The sequence below is a fragment of the Clytia hemisphaerica genome, unplaced genomic scaffold (genome assembly GCF_902728285.1).
Source record: "Clytia hemisphaerica strain Z4C2 unplaced genomic scaffold, Clytia hemisphaerica genome assembly, whole genome shotgun sequence".
NCBI lineage: Eukaryota > Metazoa > Cnidaria > Hydrozoa > Leptothecata > Clytiidae > Clytia > Clytia hemisphaerica.
The window spans coordinates 526,424-541,787 of record NW_027103559.1 but is presented as its reverse complement, the minus strand read 5'-3'; the positions used below and the strand labels follow the sequence as shown (position 1 = coordinate 541,787).

At 34.4% G+C, this 15,364-nt stretch overlaps 1 protein-coding gene and 1 long non-coding RNA gene across 3 annotated transcripts in view; one reads left to right on the top strand and one right to left on the bottom strand.

The window, feature by feature from the left end:
- LOC136800566 (uncharacterized) overlaps nucleotides 1-9,257 on the top strand; it is a 33,539-nt gene extending 24,282 nt beyond the window's left edge. Inside the window, exon 4 of the long non-coding RNA XR_010845724.1 lies at nucleotides 8,814-9,257. This is a non-coding gene — a long non-coding RNA (uncharacterized lncRNA). The remainder of the gene's footprint in view (nucleotides 1-8,813) is intronic.
- On the bottom strand, nucleotides 832-13,598 carry LOC136800554 (oocyte zinc finger protein XlCOF28-like). 2 transcript variants are annotated; one of them, XM_067057213.1, is made up of 6 exons: nucleotides 13,534-13,598; nucleotides 7,294-7,629; nucleotides 4,370-4,507; nucleotides 3,907-4,041; nucleotides 3,452-3,619; nucleotides 832-3,116 (listed from the first exon to the last, which is right to left on the bottom strand). In XM_067057213.1, exons 1-6 carry the CDS (start codon nucleotides 13,565-13,567, stop codon nucleotides 2,194-2,196), a joined length of 1,734 nt encoding a protein of 577 aa, XP_066913314.1. In that variant the 5' UTR covers nucleotides 13,568-13,598; the 3' UTR covers nucleotides 832-2,193. The 2 variants fall into 2 exon arrangements, with proteins under 2 accessions (XP_066913314.1, XP_066913315.1); XM_067057214.1 differs by lacking the exon at nucleotides 13,534-13,598 and adding an exon at nucleotides 10,003-10,108.
- Between the last annotated feature and the right edge of the window lie 1,766 nt (nucleotides 13,599-15,364).

Below are 15,364 nucleotides of genomic sequence, written 5' to 3'. Positions count from 1 at the left end.
TTTGTTTTGCACCTACTTCATTTACCGTCGCCCTTGATATCCTCCGATATATAAGCTCGCTAATAAACTTTAAGGGACAGATTTCGCAAAATCAAAAACTTACTTTTGTGGAAAAAGGCAAATTGTCGAAATAGTCGTGAAAAGTTTAAGTACGATATGACCAGAATTTTCTTGGAAATAAAAGCCTTACTTCTATACGTCTATAGATGATACTTTGGTAAAAATAGTATTTTCAGAATTATAATGGATTCTAAGCACTTGGTCTTGAAAAAGAAATGAAACCACCCCAGCCGGCACACAACGTGACCCGAAGGCTCCTCTTTCGATAGCTATCTACCCGAAGGTAGGGGAGGGCGCCACTCTTTCTCCCTGGATTTCTTCACTTACCCTTGATCCTTCTCTTAGTTGCTGAGCATCAAGCAGAGAGACATCAAGTACCATTTTGGGCATCTTTGGTATGACCCGGCTGGGGGTTGAACCCACAACCTTGCGAACCGTAGCCGGATGCTCTACCACTGTAGTACGGTCGCTGACGGAATCTATTGCCTAAGCCGTGTGTCTTAGCCTTGTAAACACAGGCTTAGTTTACTAGGCTAGCTGAGGAGGTCATTTTTATCGTCCAGGGAGGTGAAAATCCAGGAAAAATCTAAAAGAAGACAAAATTTCAATGGGTAAAAAAGTTGCCAAAAATCCTGCGGGTACCTCAAATTTCAGCCAAAATCCAGTGATTGACCTTCCATATACGACCTCTCCACCAAGGGAGGTAAAATCATTTTTCTGGAATACCAAAGCCAATTTTCAACGGTTCTAAAAAATACTGAAGACTACATGTTAATGAGCATGGGACAGTTCTATTGCTTTCCAAAACAATATGGTCAAAAGTTTACAATCGGAATAAAAAGATAATGTATTATTCTAATATATCAAATCGTCGTAATATCAACCAACCATAAGAGGTCAGTATCGTCAAAAAATATATAATATGATATAATTAGTATAATACAATAGCTAGCGTATAACGATATTGTAATACATTTTACTTTTAGTTTGCGATTTCTTGAAATCACTTAAAGGTTTTGTTTTTAGATAAGAGTGACATCGTTTACTTTACTTTGCTTTACTTACTTAAATTACAAGCTTCTTCACATGGAATTGACACGGATGTGGAGCAATATGGTCAGAAAGAGGAAAAGAAAAACAATTTTCTGCTTATATCAGCACAATATAACAAGAGGCAGACACTGTGTCTGCGTATTGTTATATTATGCTGATATAAGCAAAAAATGTCTTTCTTTTCATCTTTCTTGCTCCACATCCGTGCCAATTCAAGCTTGTGAATTAAAATTGATGAGTAAGTAACCAAACGATATCACTCTTATTTAAAAACAAAACCTTTAATTTTTGGATGAAATTAAAAGCAATAGAAAAGTCAATTTTAATTTTGTTCGTGCTCTTAAGGAATTTTATTAGGAACAAAAAGTATTTGAAAATGAAGTTTGGGAAATACCGTACAAGCTGAGGCAATCAATATCCGAGGTTTAACATATCCATATGATCAGTTTGATTGCGAAACCAGGTTGAAACTAAAAGATTTCTTTGCAAATTGGGGACACAACTAAATGTGTGCATTTGATAGTCCGTTGAAGAGAAGCGAGAGTAAAAAATCACTCACACCGTTCTATAAAATTTATTAGATTTTCTAAATTTCTCTTTTAAAAATTGCCGTCAAAAAATTTGTCACCCATAAAAAATGGGTAAAATCTTTAATTATTGATTATAAATTATTTTGTAAATACAGACACCTGATTATGTCTTAAGTCAAGGTTATAAAAATTGAAATAAAAAACAAAATATGAACACCAAAAAATCTAAGGAAGAAATAAATAATTTTAATTACCAAAGTAAACTCTAAACGAGTTATTTTAAAGAATCCAGATATATTATCTGTGGTCAAATTTTTAAAGATAAAAAAAGCAGTATCATATCCTCAATAAGAAAAGAAGATGTATTAGAAATAATGTTTCGCCTCGTGTTCTAGGGTACAGTCGTTTGTACAATCTCTAACTTAACGTTCAAATATAAGGATAACTCTAGCTTAGAAGGTCCACTTCCTGTCTTATCTTTTCCACATTCTCCAGACAAAAGTTGGTCGTCTGGTTATAAGTCGAGGTTATTAGTTTTTTAGAAGAGGTTCTATTTTCTGGATACCTTGATAGCTTCCATTAATTGAACATGAGATTCCAACATTTGTTGACATTGTTCCAAATATTTGATGTATCTGGCTTGTACCATTTTGTTGTTCAAGTTAGTAGGAGGTTTCCTACATTCACAACCATGAGGACATTCGTAAAGAGCTGGTTCTCTGTTGTACGGCGGTAGTAGGCGATCGAAGGTGGTATCGGAGGTTGAGGAGCGGCCACCAGGAGATACAGGCCCGTACATTTGTCGTTTTCCGTATTGAAAATAAATTTCTGAGGAACCGGAACGTTTCAATGGTCTTGGATTGTAATCATAATCGATGTGTTCTTTCTTGAGCAACGGAGGAGTTGGAAGAGTTGACAATGGGATGTGTCGTTGCTTGCAAGCATCATGGTGGTGTTGTAACGAGTCAATCGTTGTGAACGTTTTACAACAAAAAGCACACGAGAAGAGCTCGTTATGGATACTATTTCGAGCGTGTGAATGTCGCACGTGCGCGCGGATCGAGCGGATCTCACCGAACCCGCAATTGCAGGACACGCAAACGAAAGGTTTGATTTCTGTGGGGTTCGTGTGATCAAACATGCGTCCTGAAAGTGGGATATCGTTACCGGCGAATCTGAAGAAACTACTCTCGGGAGGAGATGGTGGATTGTACGGGCTTCTGGACATCGGGATAGGTCTGCTGACAGGTGATAATGGAGAGTATCGAGCCCGCGATACAGGGGTAGTCATTGAGGGAAAGGTAGGTGACATGGGTGACGCAGGGTCACTGTTCATGGAGTCAGATTCACTACCGTAATCAGAAGATGTAGTAAGGTCTTTCTCATCTTCTTCCATTGATTTTGATTTTGTGATAAATTCGTTAGCTTTGATGACACTGTGTTCTTTACCAGTTGGTGTTGAAGGTGTCTTTCCTGTGAAGAGAAAATGTAGATTATTGACTTTACTGGTGATAAGATAAGACCAACAATTATAGGCGGTTTTAGACCACGTCGAACCTATCAGAGGAAGAGATGTGTAATTGTAATTTTATTGTCTTTTAACGAGCGTTGCACTCCTTGGCATGTTTCCGACATACTTGCTCTATTGTCCTAAATTCGCCAGTGAACAATCGTGTATTATTGACACTTAATTGAACCTTTCTTTCTGGAAAAAGGTTAGCCTAGCATCGGTGACAAATGTGTCTGTTGGTAAGAAATTTCAAAGTGGATCATCTCCCTTTCTTTGGATGAGGGCATCAATCCCTTACCTTCATGTTTTCTCATATGATATTGAAGATGTCCTCGTTGACCAAATCTCTTCAAACAAATTTCACATTGGTAAGGTTTTTCACCAGTATGTTTTCTCATATGAACTTTCAAGTTACTTCTCAACGTGAACATCTTATTGCAGACTGTACATTCATGCTCCTTGATACCTGGTGAAGGAGAATGAAGAATTATCTTTAAAAAACATCCTTCTCAATTCATCTTTGTTAAACTTAGAGTAGTCTTTCATATTTTGGAGAAACTTGATATTTGGAAAAAATTGAGAAATGATATAAAGAAATTTTGAATTCGTATTCCAAAAATAAGAAAACGAGTTTTAGCTATGATGAAACAACCTACTTCTTAGTCTTGGTATTTTGTAAAATGTAAAAAAAACTAAGAAAGATCTACACTTTCTTCTGATATAGGTTTTAGACTTCAAAGTCAAATATCTAACCTTTATGAATGTAGTTACAATGAGTCTTCATTTCAAAACGACTTCCGAATGTTTTGGGACATTCCGGACATTGGAAAGGTTTGTTTCCGGTATGAATGGTCATGTGACGTCCCAAGTGCCAAGCTTGTAAGAATCCTGGAGAAAAAATAAGTTCTGAATGAAAATTTGATAAAATCAATGGGATAAGATATCAGGGTAGAAAATTTCTCGGACAATCGTTTTTCTAAAGGTTACTCACAAAAGAGCCGCTTTTTCGCTAAAAATTAAGAGAAAGTTTTCATTCCCCGTTTATGACTTTTACACAGTTAAAGATGAGGGTAAAAGTATCATCCGAAAAATATTTCCTTTTCAGTTCATTCAATTTCTTTAGATTTGAAAATTTAAAAGTATAATTGCACATTTTACTAAGATTTTACTAAGTACTCTCATCTAATTCAGATTTCATCGAAGGAGTTTTCCTCACCTTTCTTGCAAATGTGACATTGAAAAGGTCTTTCGGAGGTGTGACAAAGTCGATGTCGTTTAAGATGAGATGGTGCATGGAATTTTCGATCACAATCAGGACACTGGAAACGAAGTGGTCTTCCTCCATATGGCTTCTCTAAAACAGTGAGAAAAAAAATAAAAATCACTGATCAGGTTTGTGCAAAGGTTAGTGAAAACACGTGAGAAGTAGAGTAAATGATAGAAAACAACTTTTCTGGATTCAATCTCCAGTATAGCTAACAGATCAGTACGTTCTGTACTCTCAGATTATACAACTTTGAAAGAACAGTAAAATAAAAGTTGATATCTCCTTGGCAAAACGAACCAGATTAATTGTCAATAGCTTACTATTTTTTAACAAAATGACCAATTATTTTTACACAATAAATTTGGGAAGGTTCTATACGATTTTAGTTTAAAAGTCACGAAAAGATATTCTGTAATTCCTATCCAAATGGGAAATATCTTTCGTCTAAATTTAGATTTAAGAAGATTTTAAGATGATAATTATCAACATATCTTTGAAGTTTTAAATAGACATTAAAACATAAGAAGATTTTTTTTTCAATTCAATGCGAGAAGAGCCATTTTATTGCTTCAAAAAAGACCTTTAGAAAAGAGAGGGAAAAATAGGTACTCAATCACGCAGCGCTATTATAAAATCAAAAGACATTTAAATTAGTTTATAATTAGCTAATTTGAATATATATTGTTCTTCATAGCAACAGTCTATCCTCGTTACCAGGGTAACTTAATCTCGATTAGAAACAACGGTGTAAACAAATAAAGATCTTCCCACTCAAGGGGTAATTATCGTTTCGTAATAATTGCCAAAAGCATGCAAGATTGTCATTAAATCAACAACCTAAAGCAAATGCTAAGTATCCATTAATGAGGCTCATAATTTATGCGAATCTGCATAATTTATGCCTATGGAATGGCATGGAAAACACCGTAGGTCATCATAATTTTTTCGATCAGTTTAAATTTAAATCCAAAATCTTGAGGGCTCTGACCATAGTGAATTCTTCATATTTATCGTGTATAAAATGTGTTCTTCTGACTGACGTAGCCAACAAAACTTTACTAAGTTATACATTTTCATTTAGGCTAACTATTCCTGGATCTGAAAATTTACAAATCACAATGAAAAAATTTGATATGGAAGAAAATAAAGATTTTTGCGAAGACAAGTATTTTAACTTTGAGGACCTTATTTTCGGCGAAGAAATAATATTCTGAATATAAATTTTGCACTAGATGGTGTATTTTTAGCCAAAATAGAAATAGATTTTCGAAAAACTTTTGTAAAAGCTTCTTTGTCTCAAAATCTTAAAAATAGTGGCTTTTTACCAATTTTTCATCCCAATTTTTCGTACAAAAATAAACGGTTCTAATTTTTTGAATTAAGAAATTGATGATTTTCGGACAAAGAAAGTCAGCTGTAAGATTTTTTCCGCATTCCCTTACTTCAAAGAACCATTATTACTGGTAATAATCGGATAAAACTTTCTGGCACTGCTTTTGTTTATTTACTATTTAAAACCGTGGAAACACTTCCTGAAAAACTAAGCCGTAATACTATTTTTTTAATCGTCACATCTTTACTGATGATGAAAGTCTATGCAAGATACATTATTGATTCGAAAATTGATGTGACTTCCGATTTCAAGATATCCACAAGGATGATATTGTCAATCATCAGAATTCAATTCACTATGGGTGATCTATTATCAACATGATTTTTAAAAATGTGAAATTTATGTTTTTTTAAGTATTTTTATAGGAAAGGAATGCGACCATTAATTTCTATTTCTACTTTAAAATTCGCAGGATTTTGTCGAATATAATTAGAAGGGATGTAATTTGTAGGTTAAAAAAAGTTGGATTCGTGAATGTTAATTTTTTTTGGCAAACGTTGGAAAAGAATTTAAGCTAACAACTACATAAAGGGTTGTTAGGAGTATGCAAAACCAGAATAAGTTTATACAATGTCGTTAAAATAATTTCTGCATAGAATGAGTGCCAAATCGCATTTATTGATAGACGCCATTTTAACACATATTTCGTCTTCATAGCAACAATGAAATAAAAATGATGATAATTTTTGTCAACATCTTGGCACAATCGACAAAGATCAAATGAGTGACCAAGGTTACTTGAAAAAAGCTTAAATCTTCTTATGCTTTGTTCTGTGTACTCATGCATACACCCTTTATATTTGGTGATATTTTATATAGGATAGTGAAGTAGCTACTGAGCTACTGGAAAAGATTCCGAAAATTTTTATCGATTGTCAAAATTCAATTCAACCTCAATAAAGATTCCAAAAACTAAAATTCCTTGTAAACATGACCTTCTGATTTAATAAGACGTAATTGATTGCCCACTGACTGTGATATGATGTCAAAACATTTGAAAAAATAAAGACCCCATGGTAGTTGAATTAAAAAGGATTTATTTATGAATTTTAAAGCTCGAGAAAAGAAAAGTTGTGATGACCACTTATTTATACACCGTTCTAACTGCCCACATGTTTACGATATATCTAAAGATTGAAGCAAACAACATCCAATACGTCATTTGTTTTTTGAGCAACATTTAACATGCACCTTCGCAACCTTTAGGTGAAATTTTAAAAAGAATCCATTGATAAAAACAGTTAGCACAAATTTTTGTTTTAGATTTAAATTCTTTATAAATGAATCATCTGACATGTATTAAAAATTATTTATTGGATAATCAGTTGAATATAAATTTAGGTCTTTTAAGAAAAATCGATCGATTAAAAACATTTATTACTAACCAACCTTTTTGGAATTATTTTTAAATTTTTAATAAGACTTCTAGATCTTCATGAGGCTGAGATTAATTCACACTTTTAAAAATGTCAATACTTACTTTTATTATCTTTGCCTTGATCTTTAGTGTTGTCAGTATCTGAGTTATCGTTTAGTGAACCTTTCACCAGAGGTTGGTGGGTGTCGTCTGTGTTATTGTGCTTCATGTCTGCCATCAGATTGGCTTTCGTTAAGTGTGTTTGTTTGTCCAAGTTAGACATTGTCAATTCATCCAAAGTGGATTTCGTTAAGCATGATCCATTGATCAATTTGTCAGGTGTGTCCACGATAACGTGTATGGAAGCTGTCGGTTTTAGATCTTCGTCATTCAAATTGATTGTGCAATTCGTCGTACTCCTCATGGTGAGATGTTGTTTCTGGAGGTAGACCCCAACGTCTATGGTTAGAAAATTAAATGAATTTATTCTCAATTTTCCTGATAATTTTAGATAGTAAATTGATGAATTAAAGCCATTGATTAAAAATTACATATTAGCTATCTACATAAATCATACCCAAATCAACTTCCTTAAAGCTCATCACAAAAGTTTTCAAACTCACAAAATAGTGGAAAATACAACTGAAACAAGCTGAAATGACTTATAACCAAACACAAGTATGATTGTCAAAATACTACCATTGCTACTGATGGCAGCTAACTTGAGGGAAGAAGTTTTGGCAGGAACTCAATCTGGCGGATTTGGTCAAAATCTGCCAAATTTCCCGCCAAAATTAAATTTTTTCTGTCATCTGCCAAATCAAATTTCCGCCAAATTTAAATTGCTCTATTTATTCCCAAAAATGTCCTTCATCCGCCAAATTAAATTCCCGCCCAAATTTCTTCCTTTTAATGTAGTAAAACTGAATACTGAGTATTAAAATTGGTAGCTTTGGCAGTTTTAAATGAAAATTCTTGCAAGTTTGATACCACGTTGGTTTTGCCTTTGTTATGATGGGTGTGCAAGGTTTCTGATTTCCCAAGTTTTTACGCAGAAATCCTGATTTTGCAAGATTTATTTTAAAAAGCAAAAATTTGTTAAAACATGAAATTAATTCTCAGGAAAATTGATCATAAGGTAATCTTTTAACTTTTAAGTAAAATTTTTAACCTCAAATATCAAGTCAAAAAATAGTATCACGTTTGAATTTTCAATTTTGGTTAAACTGATTTTTCTAAATAGTAAAATGGTAAGGTAAATTAATTATTTTTGACCCTGCCAACACACCAAACTGTCCGGTGTTTTTGTCTGGTTCTGAAAACTGTTAACGTGAAGTCGGGTAACTTGCATCAGTGGAGGCAAACATGCATAGCCTTCAAATGAATAACCTATCTGGTCATTAAAATACAAACTTAAATCAAAACAAAAATGTTAGAGTAGAGCTGCGAGCGGAGCTGTGTAGTTGATTTGTTTTGAAATTTTACTGCTTTGATTGGTTGGTCATTTGATGGCTATTCAAGTTTCCCTCCACTGATGCAAGTTACCCTTTCACGGTATCAAATTACGCCAGACAAATCTATCAGGTGATTGCGCATATTCTTGACACAGGACAAACACCAGACTTTTTTCTTTTTCGTTTTAGCGAACACCAAACTGATTCAAACGTCCTGTCTGGTGTTTGGATGATTGTCCAGTGCTAAAAAGTTTTCTCATTCGTATTTGGTGCTTCCAAAAGTCTGGTGCGCTGGCAGAGTTGTGTCATTATTGATCAAAAATGAGTGTAAAAGTAAAAGATTGAGGGGGGACTACTTTTAAAACATAAACTTATTTTGGCAAGGCAGCGATCGATTTTCTATTTTTGGCAAGCAAGAACTACCGTGAGATTGGGTAACTTGCATCAGTGGAGCGAGGCTAACATGCATAGCCCTCAAATGAAAGACCTGGCTGGTCATTAAAATACAACTACGCAGCTCCTCTCTTTTATTACTTTCCTCTTAGGAGAGCTGATTCAAATAGCATCAAAGTCATGGTCCATCATCGGATTTCTCAAATTGGATGATTGTTGAGACGAACAAAGAAGCCTTCAAAAAGTATCAAAAAAGTAAGTATCCTCTCGCAGCTCTAGTCTACCATTTTTGTTTTGACTTAACTTTGTTGACAAATTTTGTTGTAAAAGCACTTATCGAAACACCTTTTAGCTAACCAATAATCTCAATGCAAAGGAGTGTCCCTGTGTAGGATGGGAAGCCAATCATGCGCAATGAATGATACCAATATCAGTGGCTAAAATTTATCAAATTTTACTCTTTCCATCGAGTTTTCCAAATAGTCTGGTTGTCACTTTTCTCAGTTTGGTCAAGATTGATTAACAAATCATGGTTTATACACTAGTCTGAAATAAACTAATTTAGTCAGCTGATATCCATGAATACAATCACTACCTACTCAAACTACTCAGCATCAAGAATTAATAAAAGCAGAGAGCCAGTTCAGATTTTTTTTGTTGAAGCCAGGTAATGAAAGTGCCGATGATTATATCCTGTATTTAGACAAATCTTCAATGTAACAAAATCACGAAAGAGATCTTCCTCAAAAAGCCCTAATAAATAAAAGCGTTTGCTGTGTCTAGATAGAAAATAAAGATTTCCCGCGTTTTTAAAACTTTGTTGCGCCACAACAATATCGCAAAATAATAAAATGTGCCGTGTTGTCCGTGTGGCACAACACGGCTCAAATCGATTACCGAGCAGTACTGTGGAGGAAGGAAGGAACGTTGAAATACAAGAGCAAAGGATCCAACACAGAAATAAAAAAGAAGGACTGATACTTACTATTTATTTTGCTTTTAAAATAAAAAAAGTTTAGCACTTGCTAACCGCAGTGCTTTAATTTGACACACTGAAAAAAAGTTCAAGCTGGACTTCTATTTTCCAAATTCTTTTTTTCTTCTCTTTGTCCCTACTTTTTTTTTCACAAAGACGGTTATATAAATGAAGCATTGATAAGCTTCTGAATAATTAATGACGTAAAAAAAACAAAAGAATCATTTATTTCTCGTGAAATAGAATATAAAAATGCAATTATATTCCTTCATAAATTATGCAACATTTTTTCTCTCTTCTTGTAAAACGTTTAGAGCGAGAGTTATTAAAATTTAAATGTTAGAACCGGTCGTATTTTGTTGACAATAAAAACTGGTGTTCTCTTCTTTTACCTTACTGAACTTTTCGTTAGTTTACTTCAAGTTGTTATAGCGATGACCAAGATTATCTTTGAAATACGGTTTTCATCTCGGTCTTTATTATTTCATAGAGAAGCTAGCCCGGCTGCTGATCACTCAAATAAGGCAAATGGTGTACGAGGACATTCCCCTGGTCATGGTCTAATTTCAAGCTCGACAGCGTTGCCCATTTGGTAAAAGGTGTATTTTTGACAAAGATTAGCTGACGCTATGAATGCCCTTGAATTTTGCGATACGTATTATAAAAGACGCTCTAAAATTTAAAGAGGGTCATGCATGACTATGTCAATAAACTCCTAGCATAGTCTCTTCTCATCACGCCATCCATGCTGCTCTTAATCGTGAACAGTGAAATCGCTGAAAAGGTTCACGCAAAAATTACTGTGTTTATTTATGATTTGCTGATCCATACCAAACCTCTTGTGATAATTCACCTACTTCGCATATGCACATTAAGCATTAAGTGTAATTACTAAGAATCCTATTAAAACTGCAGATTCTGGGGCCTATTTGATAAATACCACACCCCACCCACTAAAAAGGTTCAACCTACAGCACGTGTTCAATTTAGTTTTTAGCCGAAAAGTGTTTGGTTTGTTTGGTGTGGAAATCCTACTTATTCAACGCACACACAGAGTCCAGTATTTGTGAAAGTTACCAATTGAAATATCTATGTTTCAAGAATCGGGATAAAACCATTCTTTTAGAAAAAGATTGAAGTTAACTACTAAGTCAACTACTTTCTCAACATCTCACTAGTCAGCTTACCAGCAAGCATCAAGCATCACCCTGAAGGGCTGGAAATGAATCTACAAGCAAGAATAAATGAAGCGTTGAGCTTTGCGTCACTTTTAGATTGACGAATCGAATATAGCGATTTCTTTGTTTTCACGTAGCATATTTTTCGAAATCTGGCGATGGATTTTACTTTCGATCTGGCGTTTGAGTGAAAACTATGCAGGTCACGCATTTAAGTTTGAAGAAACTTTGAATTATTGCCAAACTAAAGTTTGATATTTGACTTTTTTCGAGATTACTCATGTAGTTGTCATGCCAACTGTGGTTTAGAGTAAAGCACGTGTGTTATAGAGAAGAAAAAAAATAAAAAAAGAGTGGGCTGTAAATTATGTCATTTGGCAAAAGTGAAAGTGAAAATACCATCATTTTACAAACCAATAAAGAGGTCTTTAACGTCAATTACTTAAACGGTTTATGGTTCGTGGTTAATGAAATTTTTGGGTTTCGGATGTGATCGTAACGTGGGCATGGTAAACAAACGAGAAAACGAAGTCCGGACATTGAGCATGTTTTTCTGGACACAGATCAATTGAACTTTGTTTCAACGTAGTACGTGATCTCTTTTGTCGACTCTATTTTCATGAGAGCCTCCAATATCGTCTTATTTCCTCAATTTCAATATAGAGTTTAACGATTTTTTTTTCCCGATGATAAAAAAAATGAGAAAACACCTTTCAAACGTGTATTCTTCGATAGTGATTTTTTCCTATAAGAATTAATAACTTGGAACAATCTTGAAAAAAGGATCACGAAAATATCGTAGTGGCTCTGGTCACTGTCAAAAGCAAAAAAAAAAAACATGATAACTGAGTTGTCTAAGGTGTCAGAAACTTTGGGAAGCAGAAACTTTGGGAACCAGGTTTTTTAGTTAAAAGCTACGCTTGAACCGACGAGCCGTATTGCCGTTTGTCTGAATCACAGACCTCTACAAAACCCCAGGCAATATATTTATAAGAAGCACGAATCCGGTAGTGTATGCCAGCAGCCTAACTTACCGTTCACCGGTTTCAAAATCTGAGATCACTTGAAGATCCAAGCAAAAGATCGACGGGGTGTTAAACCATTCTGCGAGGCAACGAACCAATGTGGTAAATATAATATAGATATCTCTCTCATCCCCCGTCAACGCTCTTACCCGGTAAACACGAAGACGTCTTTATCACGTCTTTTCTCGTCTCTATCTCGTCCGAACGTCTTTGTACTAGTTTGAAATGTCTTAAAGACGACTTGGCTGGTGTCTAATGGGACGAGTCCGAATCTCGTTTCGATCAGACGTATTCAGTTAGGACGTTTCAAACTGGTATATCATAATTATGCATAGTGTAGAAAAGCCCTGAAGTTGAAGATGGCTTAACACGTTCTCAAAAGTTAAAGACAAAACGTTCTATAAATTTCCGATTTGGAATTCATCCTTGTTGATAGTATTTTCATAAATATTTGTTCTGTCGTAAAAATTCCCTGAGAAAAACAAAAACTAAATATTTTTTTTTCTTGAGAAATATAACGAATCATTTTTTTGAGAAATACAACAAGCCATTTTCTTTGAAGATAAAACGAACCATTTTCCTTGAAGAATACAATAAATCTTTTTTCCTTGAAGAAAACAACGAACCTTTTTCCTTGAAGAATATACAACGAACCATTTTCCTTGAAGAATACAACGAATCATTTTGCTTGGAAAACCTAGCGAATCGTTTTCCTTGAAACATACAACGAACCTTTTTCCTTGAAGAATACAACGAACCTTTTTCCTTAAAGAATACAACGAATTGTTTTCCATGAAGAATATAACGAAGAAATACAAAGGGACATATCACACGTATCTTTACAATATCTATATTGGGTATCGTAAGAATGTGAAAGCTCTTTCCTTCAAAAATACATTGAATAACTTTTCTTTAAAGTTATATTTTTGAATTAAGAAATACAAATCGTATATGAGATCCAAAATAATTTATACAGATGACGTAACTTTATTTTAACGTTTGAATTATCTCGAATGTTTAACTACAATTCCTTTAAAAAAGACACAAACTTCAGCCATTAATCAACTTATCAATTGATTAAATAAATTTTGTCGAAGACTGATTAGACTAGAGTCTATTTCGCTGACTGAACTATAGTCCTGTAGAACTTTCCAAATTCTACAGGACTACTATGATTTTTGATGATGTTGAGCCTGAGTAATGTAATGAGTGGAAAGGCGTGCTCGACACATCTGTAAAGTTAAAATTATAAAAGTCTGTTTCACGCTTTCGCAGTCATCGTAAAACCGTCAGAAAAAATCCTTTTGGTTTGCTTTAAACAAAAAATTATTTCTTACCAAAATTTTCTTGTGCCCTCACCATCACGGACATCGCTTTTTCTATAAAAAATCATTAAAAAAATTACGTATTACATTTTATAGAGTAGTGGAAACTTCAATTAAATAGAAAAATCTGATGTAAATTTACAAGGTTGAGAGTATCCACGGGGTCGTTGCATTTGACTCATATTTGGACAATCATGCTCTCCCCCATTAGTCTTTTAGCGTAAAAGATAATTATGATTTAGATACATTACATTCTTTTCAATATAAAAATTGGATTAAAAATGATTTGAGTAATCCGGTTGATCATACAATGCACTTTGAATCAAATGAGAATAAAGCAAATTATCAACTGTTAAGTTTTTGACGTCATTATTAGAATGAGAAAATACTTCGAATACTTATTATAATAATTGTGCTGGACCGCCAAATTTAAAAAAATTTAATATAGGGAATTTACTAAAAAGTGCATTGTTACCAAAGACGAACTAGCACTTACTTGGTTACCCTCAGGAACTGTTGCTAAGAGAGACTTTTAATAAAGAAAACAGTATTAAGATCTGTTCCAAACAAAAAGGTTGTCCTGGATGTATTACTCTTGAAGGAGAAAAGATATTACTCTGGAAGGAGAAAAGATATTACTCTGGAAGGAGAAAAGATATACAATGGAAAAAGTACTTCATGGAAAAGATAATTTTGAGTAGATTACTGTAAAATCTTAAAATTTTCGAAAACCAAGATGAAAAGTGACGAAGAAAAAAAACAACTTAGACAGTAACTTCTGGAATGTTGAGTTTTAACTCTGAGTTTTAACATGAGTCTTAAGAGCTCAGGATTCAAAAACTCAAAATTGTTCCAATAAGGCTGTGAAGCCTAGAAGCCACTGAAGCCCTCCACAATGGAAATATTCAATGAAATAAAGTACTAAAATCAATATTCTCGCCCAAACTCTAAAGTCTGAAAAACACTTAAAATACACTAAATTCTCAATATATTTCGACCATGATTGTCAACGATGGTGGTGGTGCCCGGGGGGGGCACTCGATCTGAAATCGACCATACGTTCGGCCCAAAATTTGGCTTCTAAAATTGGACCCTTACAGTGCAGTGAATTTCCATGAAAAATCATACCCTTACAGTGCACTTTTTCAAAATTTCTCGCCCGTAAGGGCGAAAATTTTTGCAATTTTCCAAGAAAATGTGGAATTTTTCCTCCAAAATTGACCAAAATTGACCAATTTTGTGATAATTTTACCAAAAAATTGGCCTTTTACCAAAATTTCCTACCCTTACAGTGCAGTTCAGTGCAGTTCTGTAATTTCCTACCCTTACAGTGCACTAGCTGAACTATGAAAAACCTACCCTTAAGGGCCGAACGTCTGGTAGGTCATTTACCTTGAGTGCCCCCCCCGGGTGGTGGTGACTCCAAGCCGGTTTCTGATTTCAACATTACGAACAAGGTCCATTAATGTGAGGCCGAGAAGTGATCTGAAACATCTCATTTCGAAAACTTGCAGTAACTGCGTAACTGTGTATCTGATTTTTAAGTGTCTAGGTTTCCGAGGCATAAATTGCTATGTGGATGATAAAGTCGTAATTTCACCTTCAGGCTTATGTCTTTGTTGCGCCATGTTTGAATTCTTAAGCGTCCGAAACTCCAAGATGCTAAACCCAGTCTCCGTTTGATGTCGTTTGTACTGCCTGGAACGTTACTTCACAGGAAAACAAAATCACTAACATTGAATGGATATTGGGGAGCCGCTGATGATTTTGCATTAATAGATGCATTGATCTTCATTCCGGCTCTTCAGTATATCCATAACGAATTCCAGGAATATTGTGAAAT

What these genes read in the sequence shown, in the direction of transcription:
- LOC136800554 (XM_067057213.1), bottom strand. Translation starts at nt 13,567, where the DNA reads ATGTCCGTGATGGTGAGGGCACAAGAAAATTTTG. An exon ending in GAGGGCACAAGAAAATTTTG is followed by an intron (nt 7,630 to 13,533) that starts GTAAGAAATAAT and finishes TTCTAACCATAG; the next exon opens with ACGTTGGGGTCTACCTCCAG. An exon ending in ATGTCACATTTGCAAGAAAG is followed by an intron (nt 4,042 to 4,369) that starts GTGAGGAAAACT and finishes TTTTTTCTCCAG; the next exon opens with GATTCTTACAAGCTTGGCAC.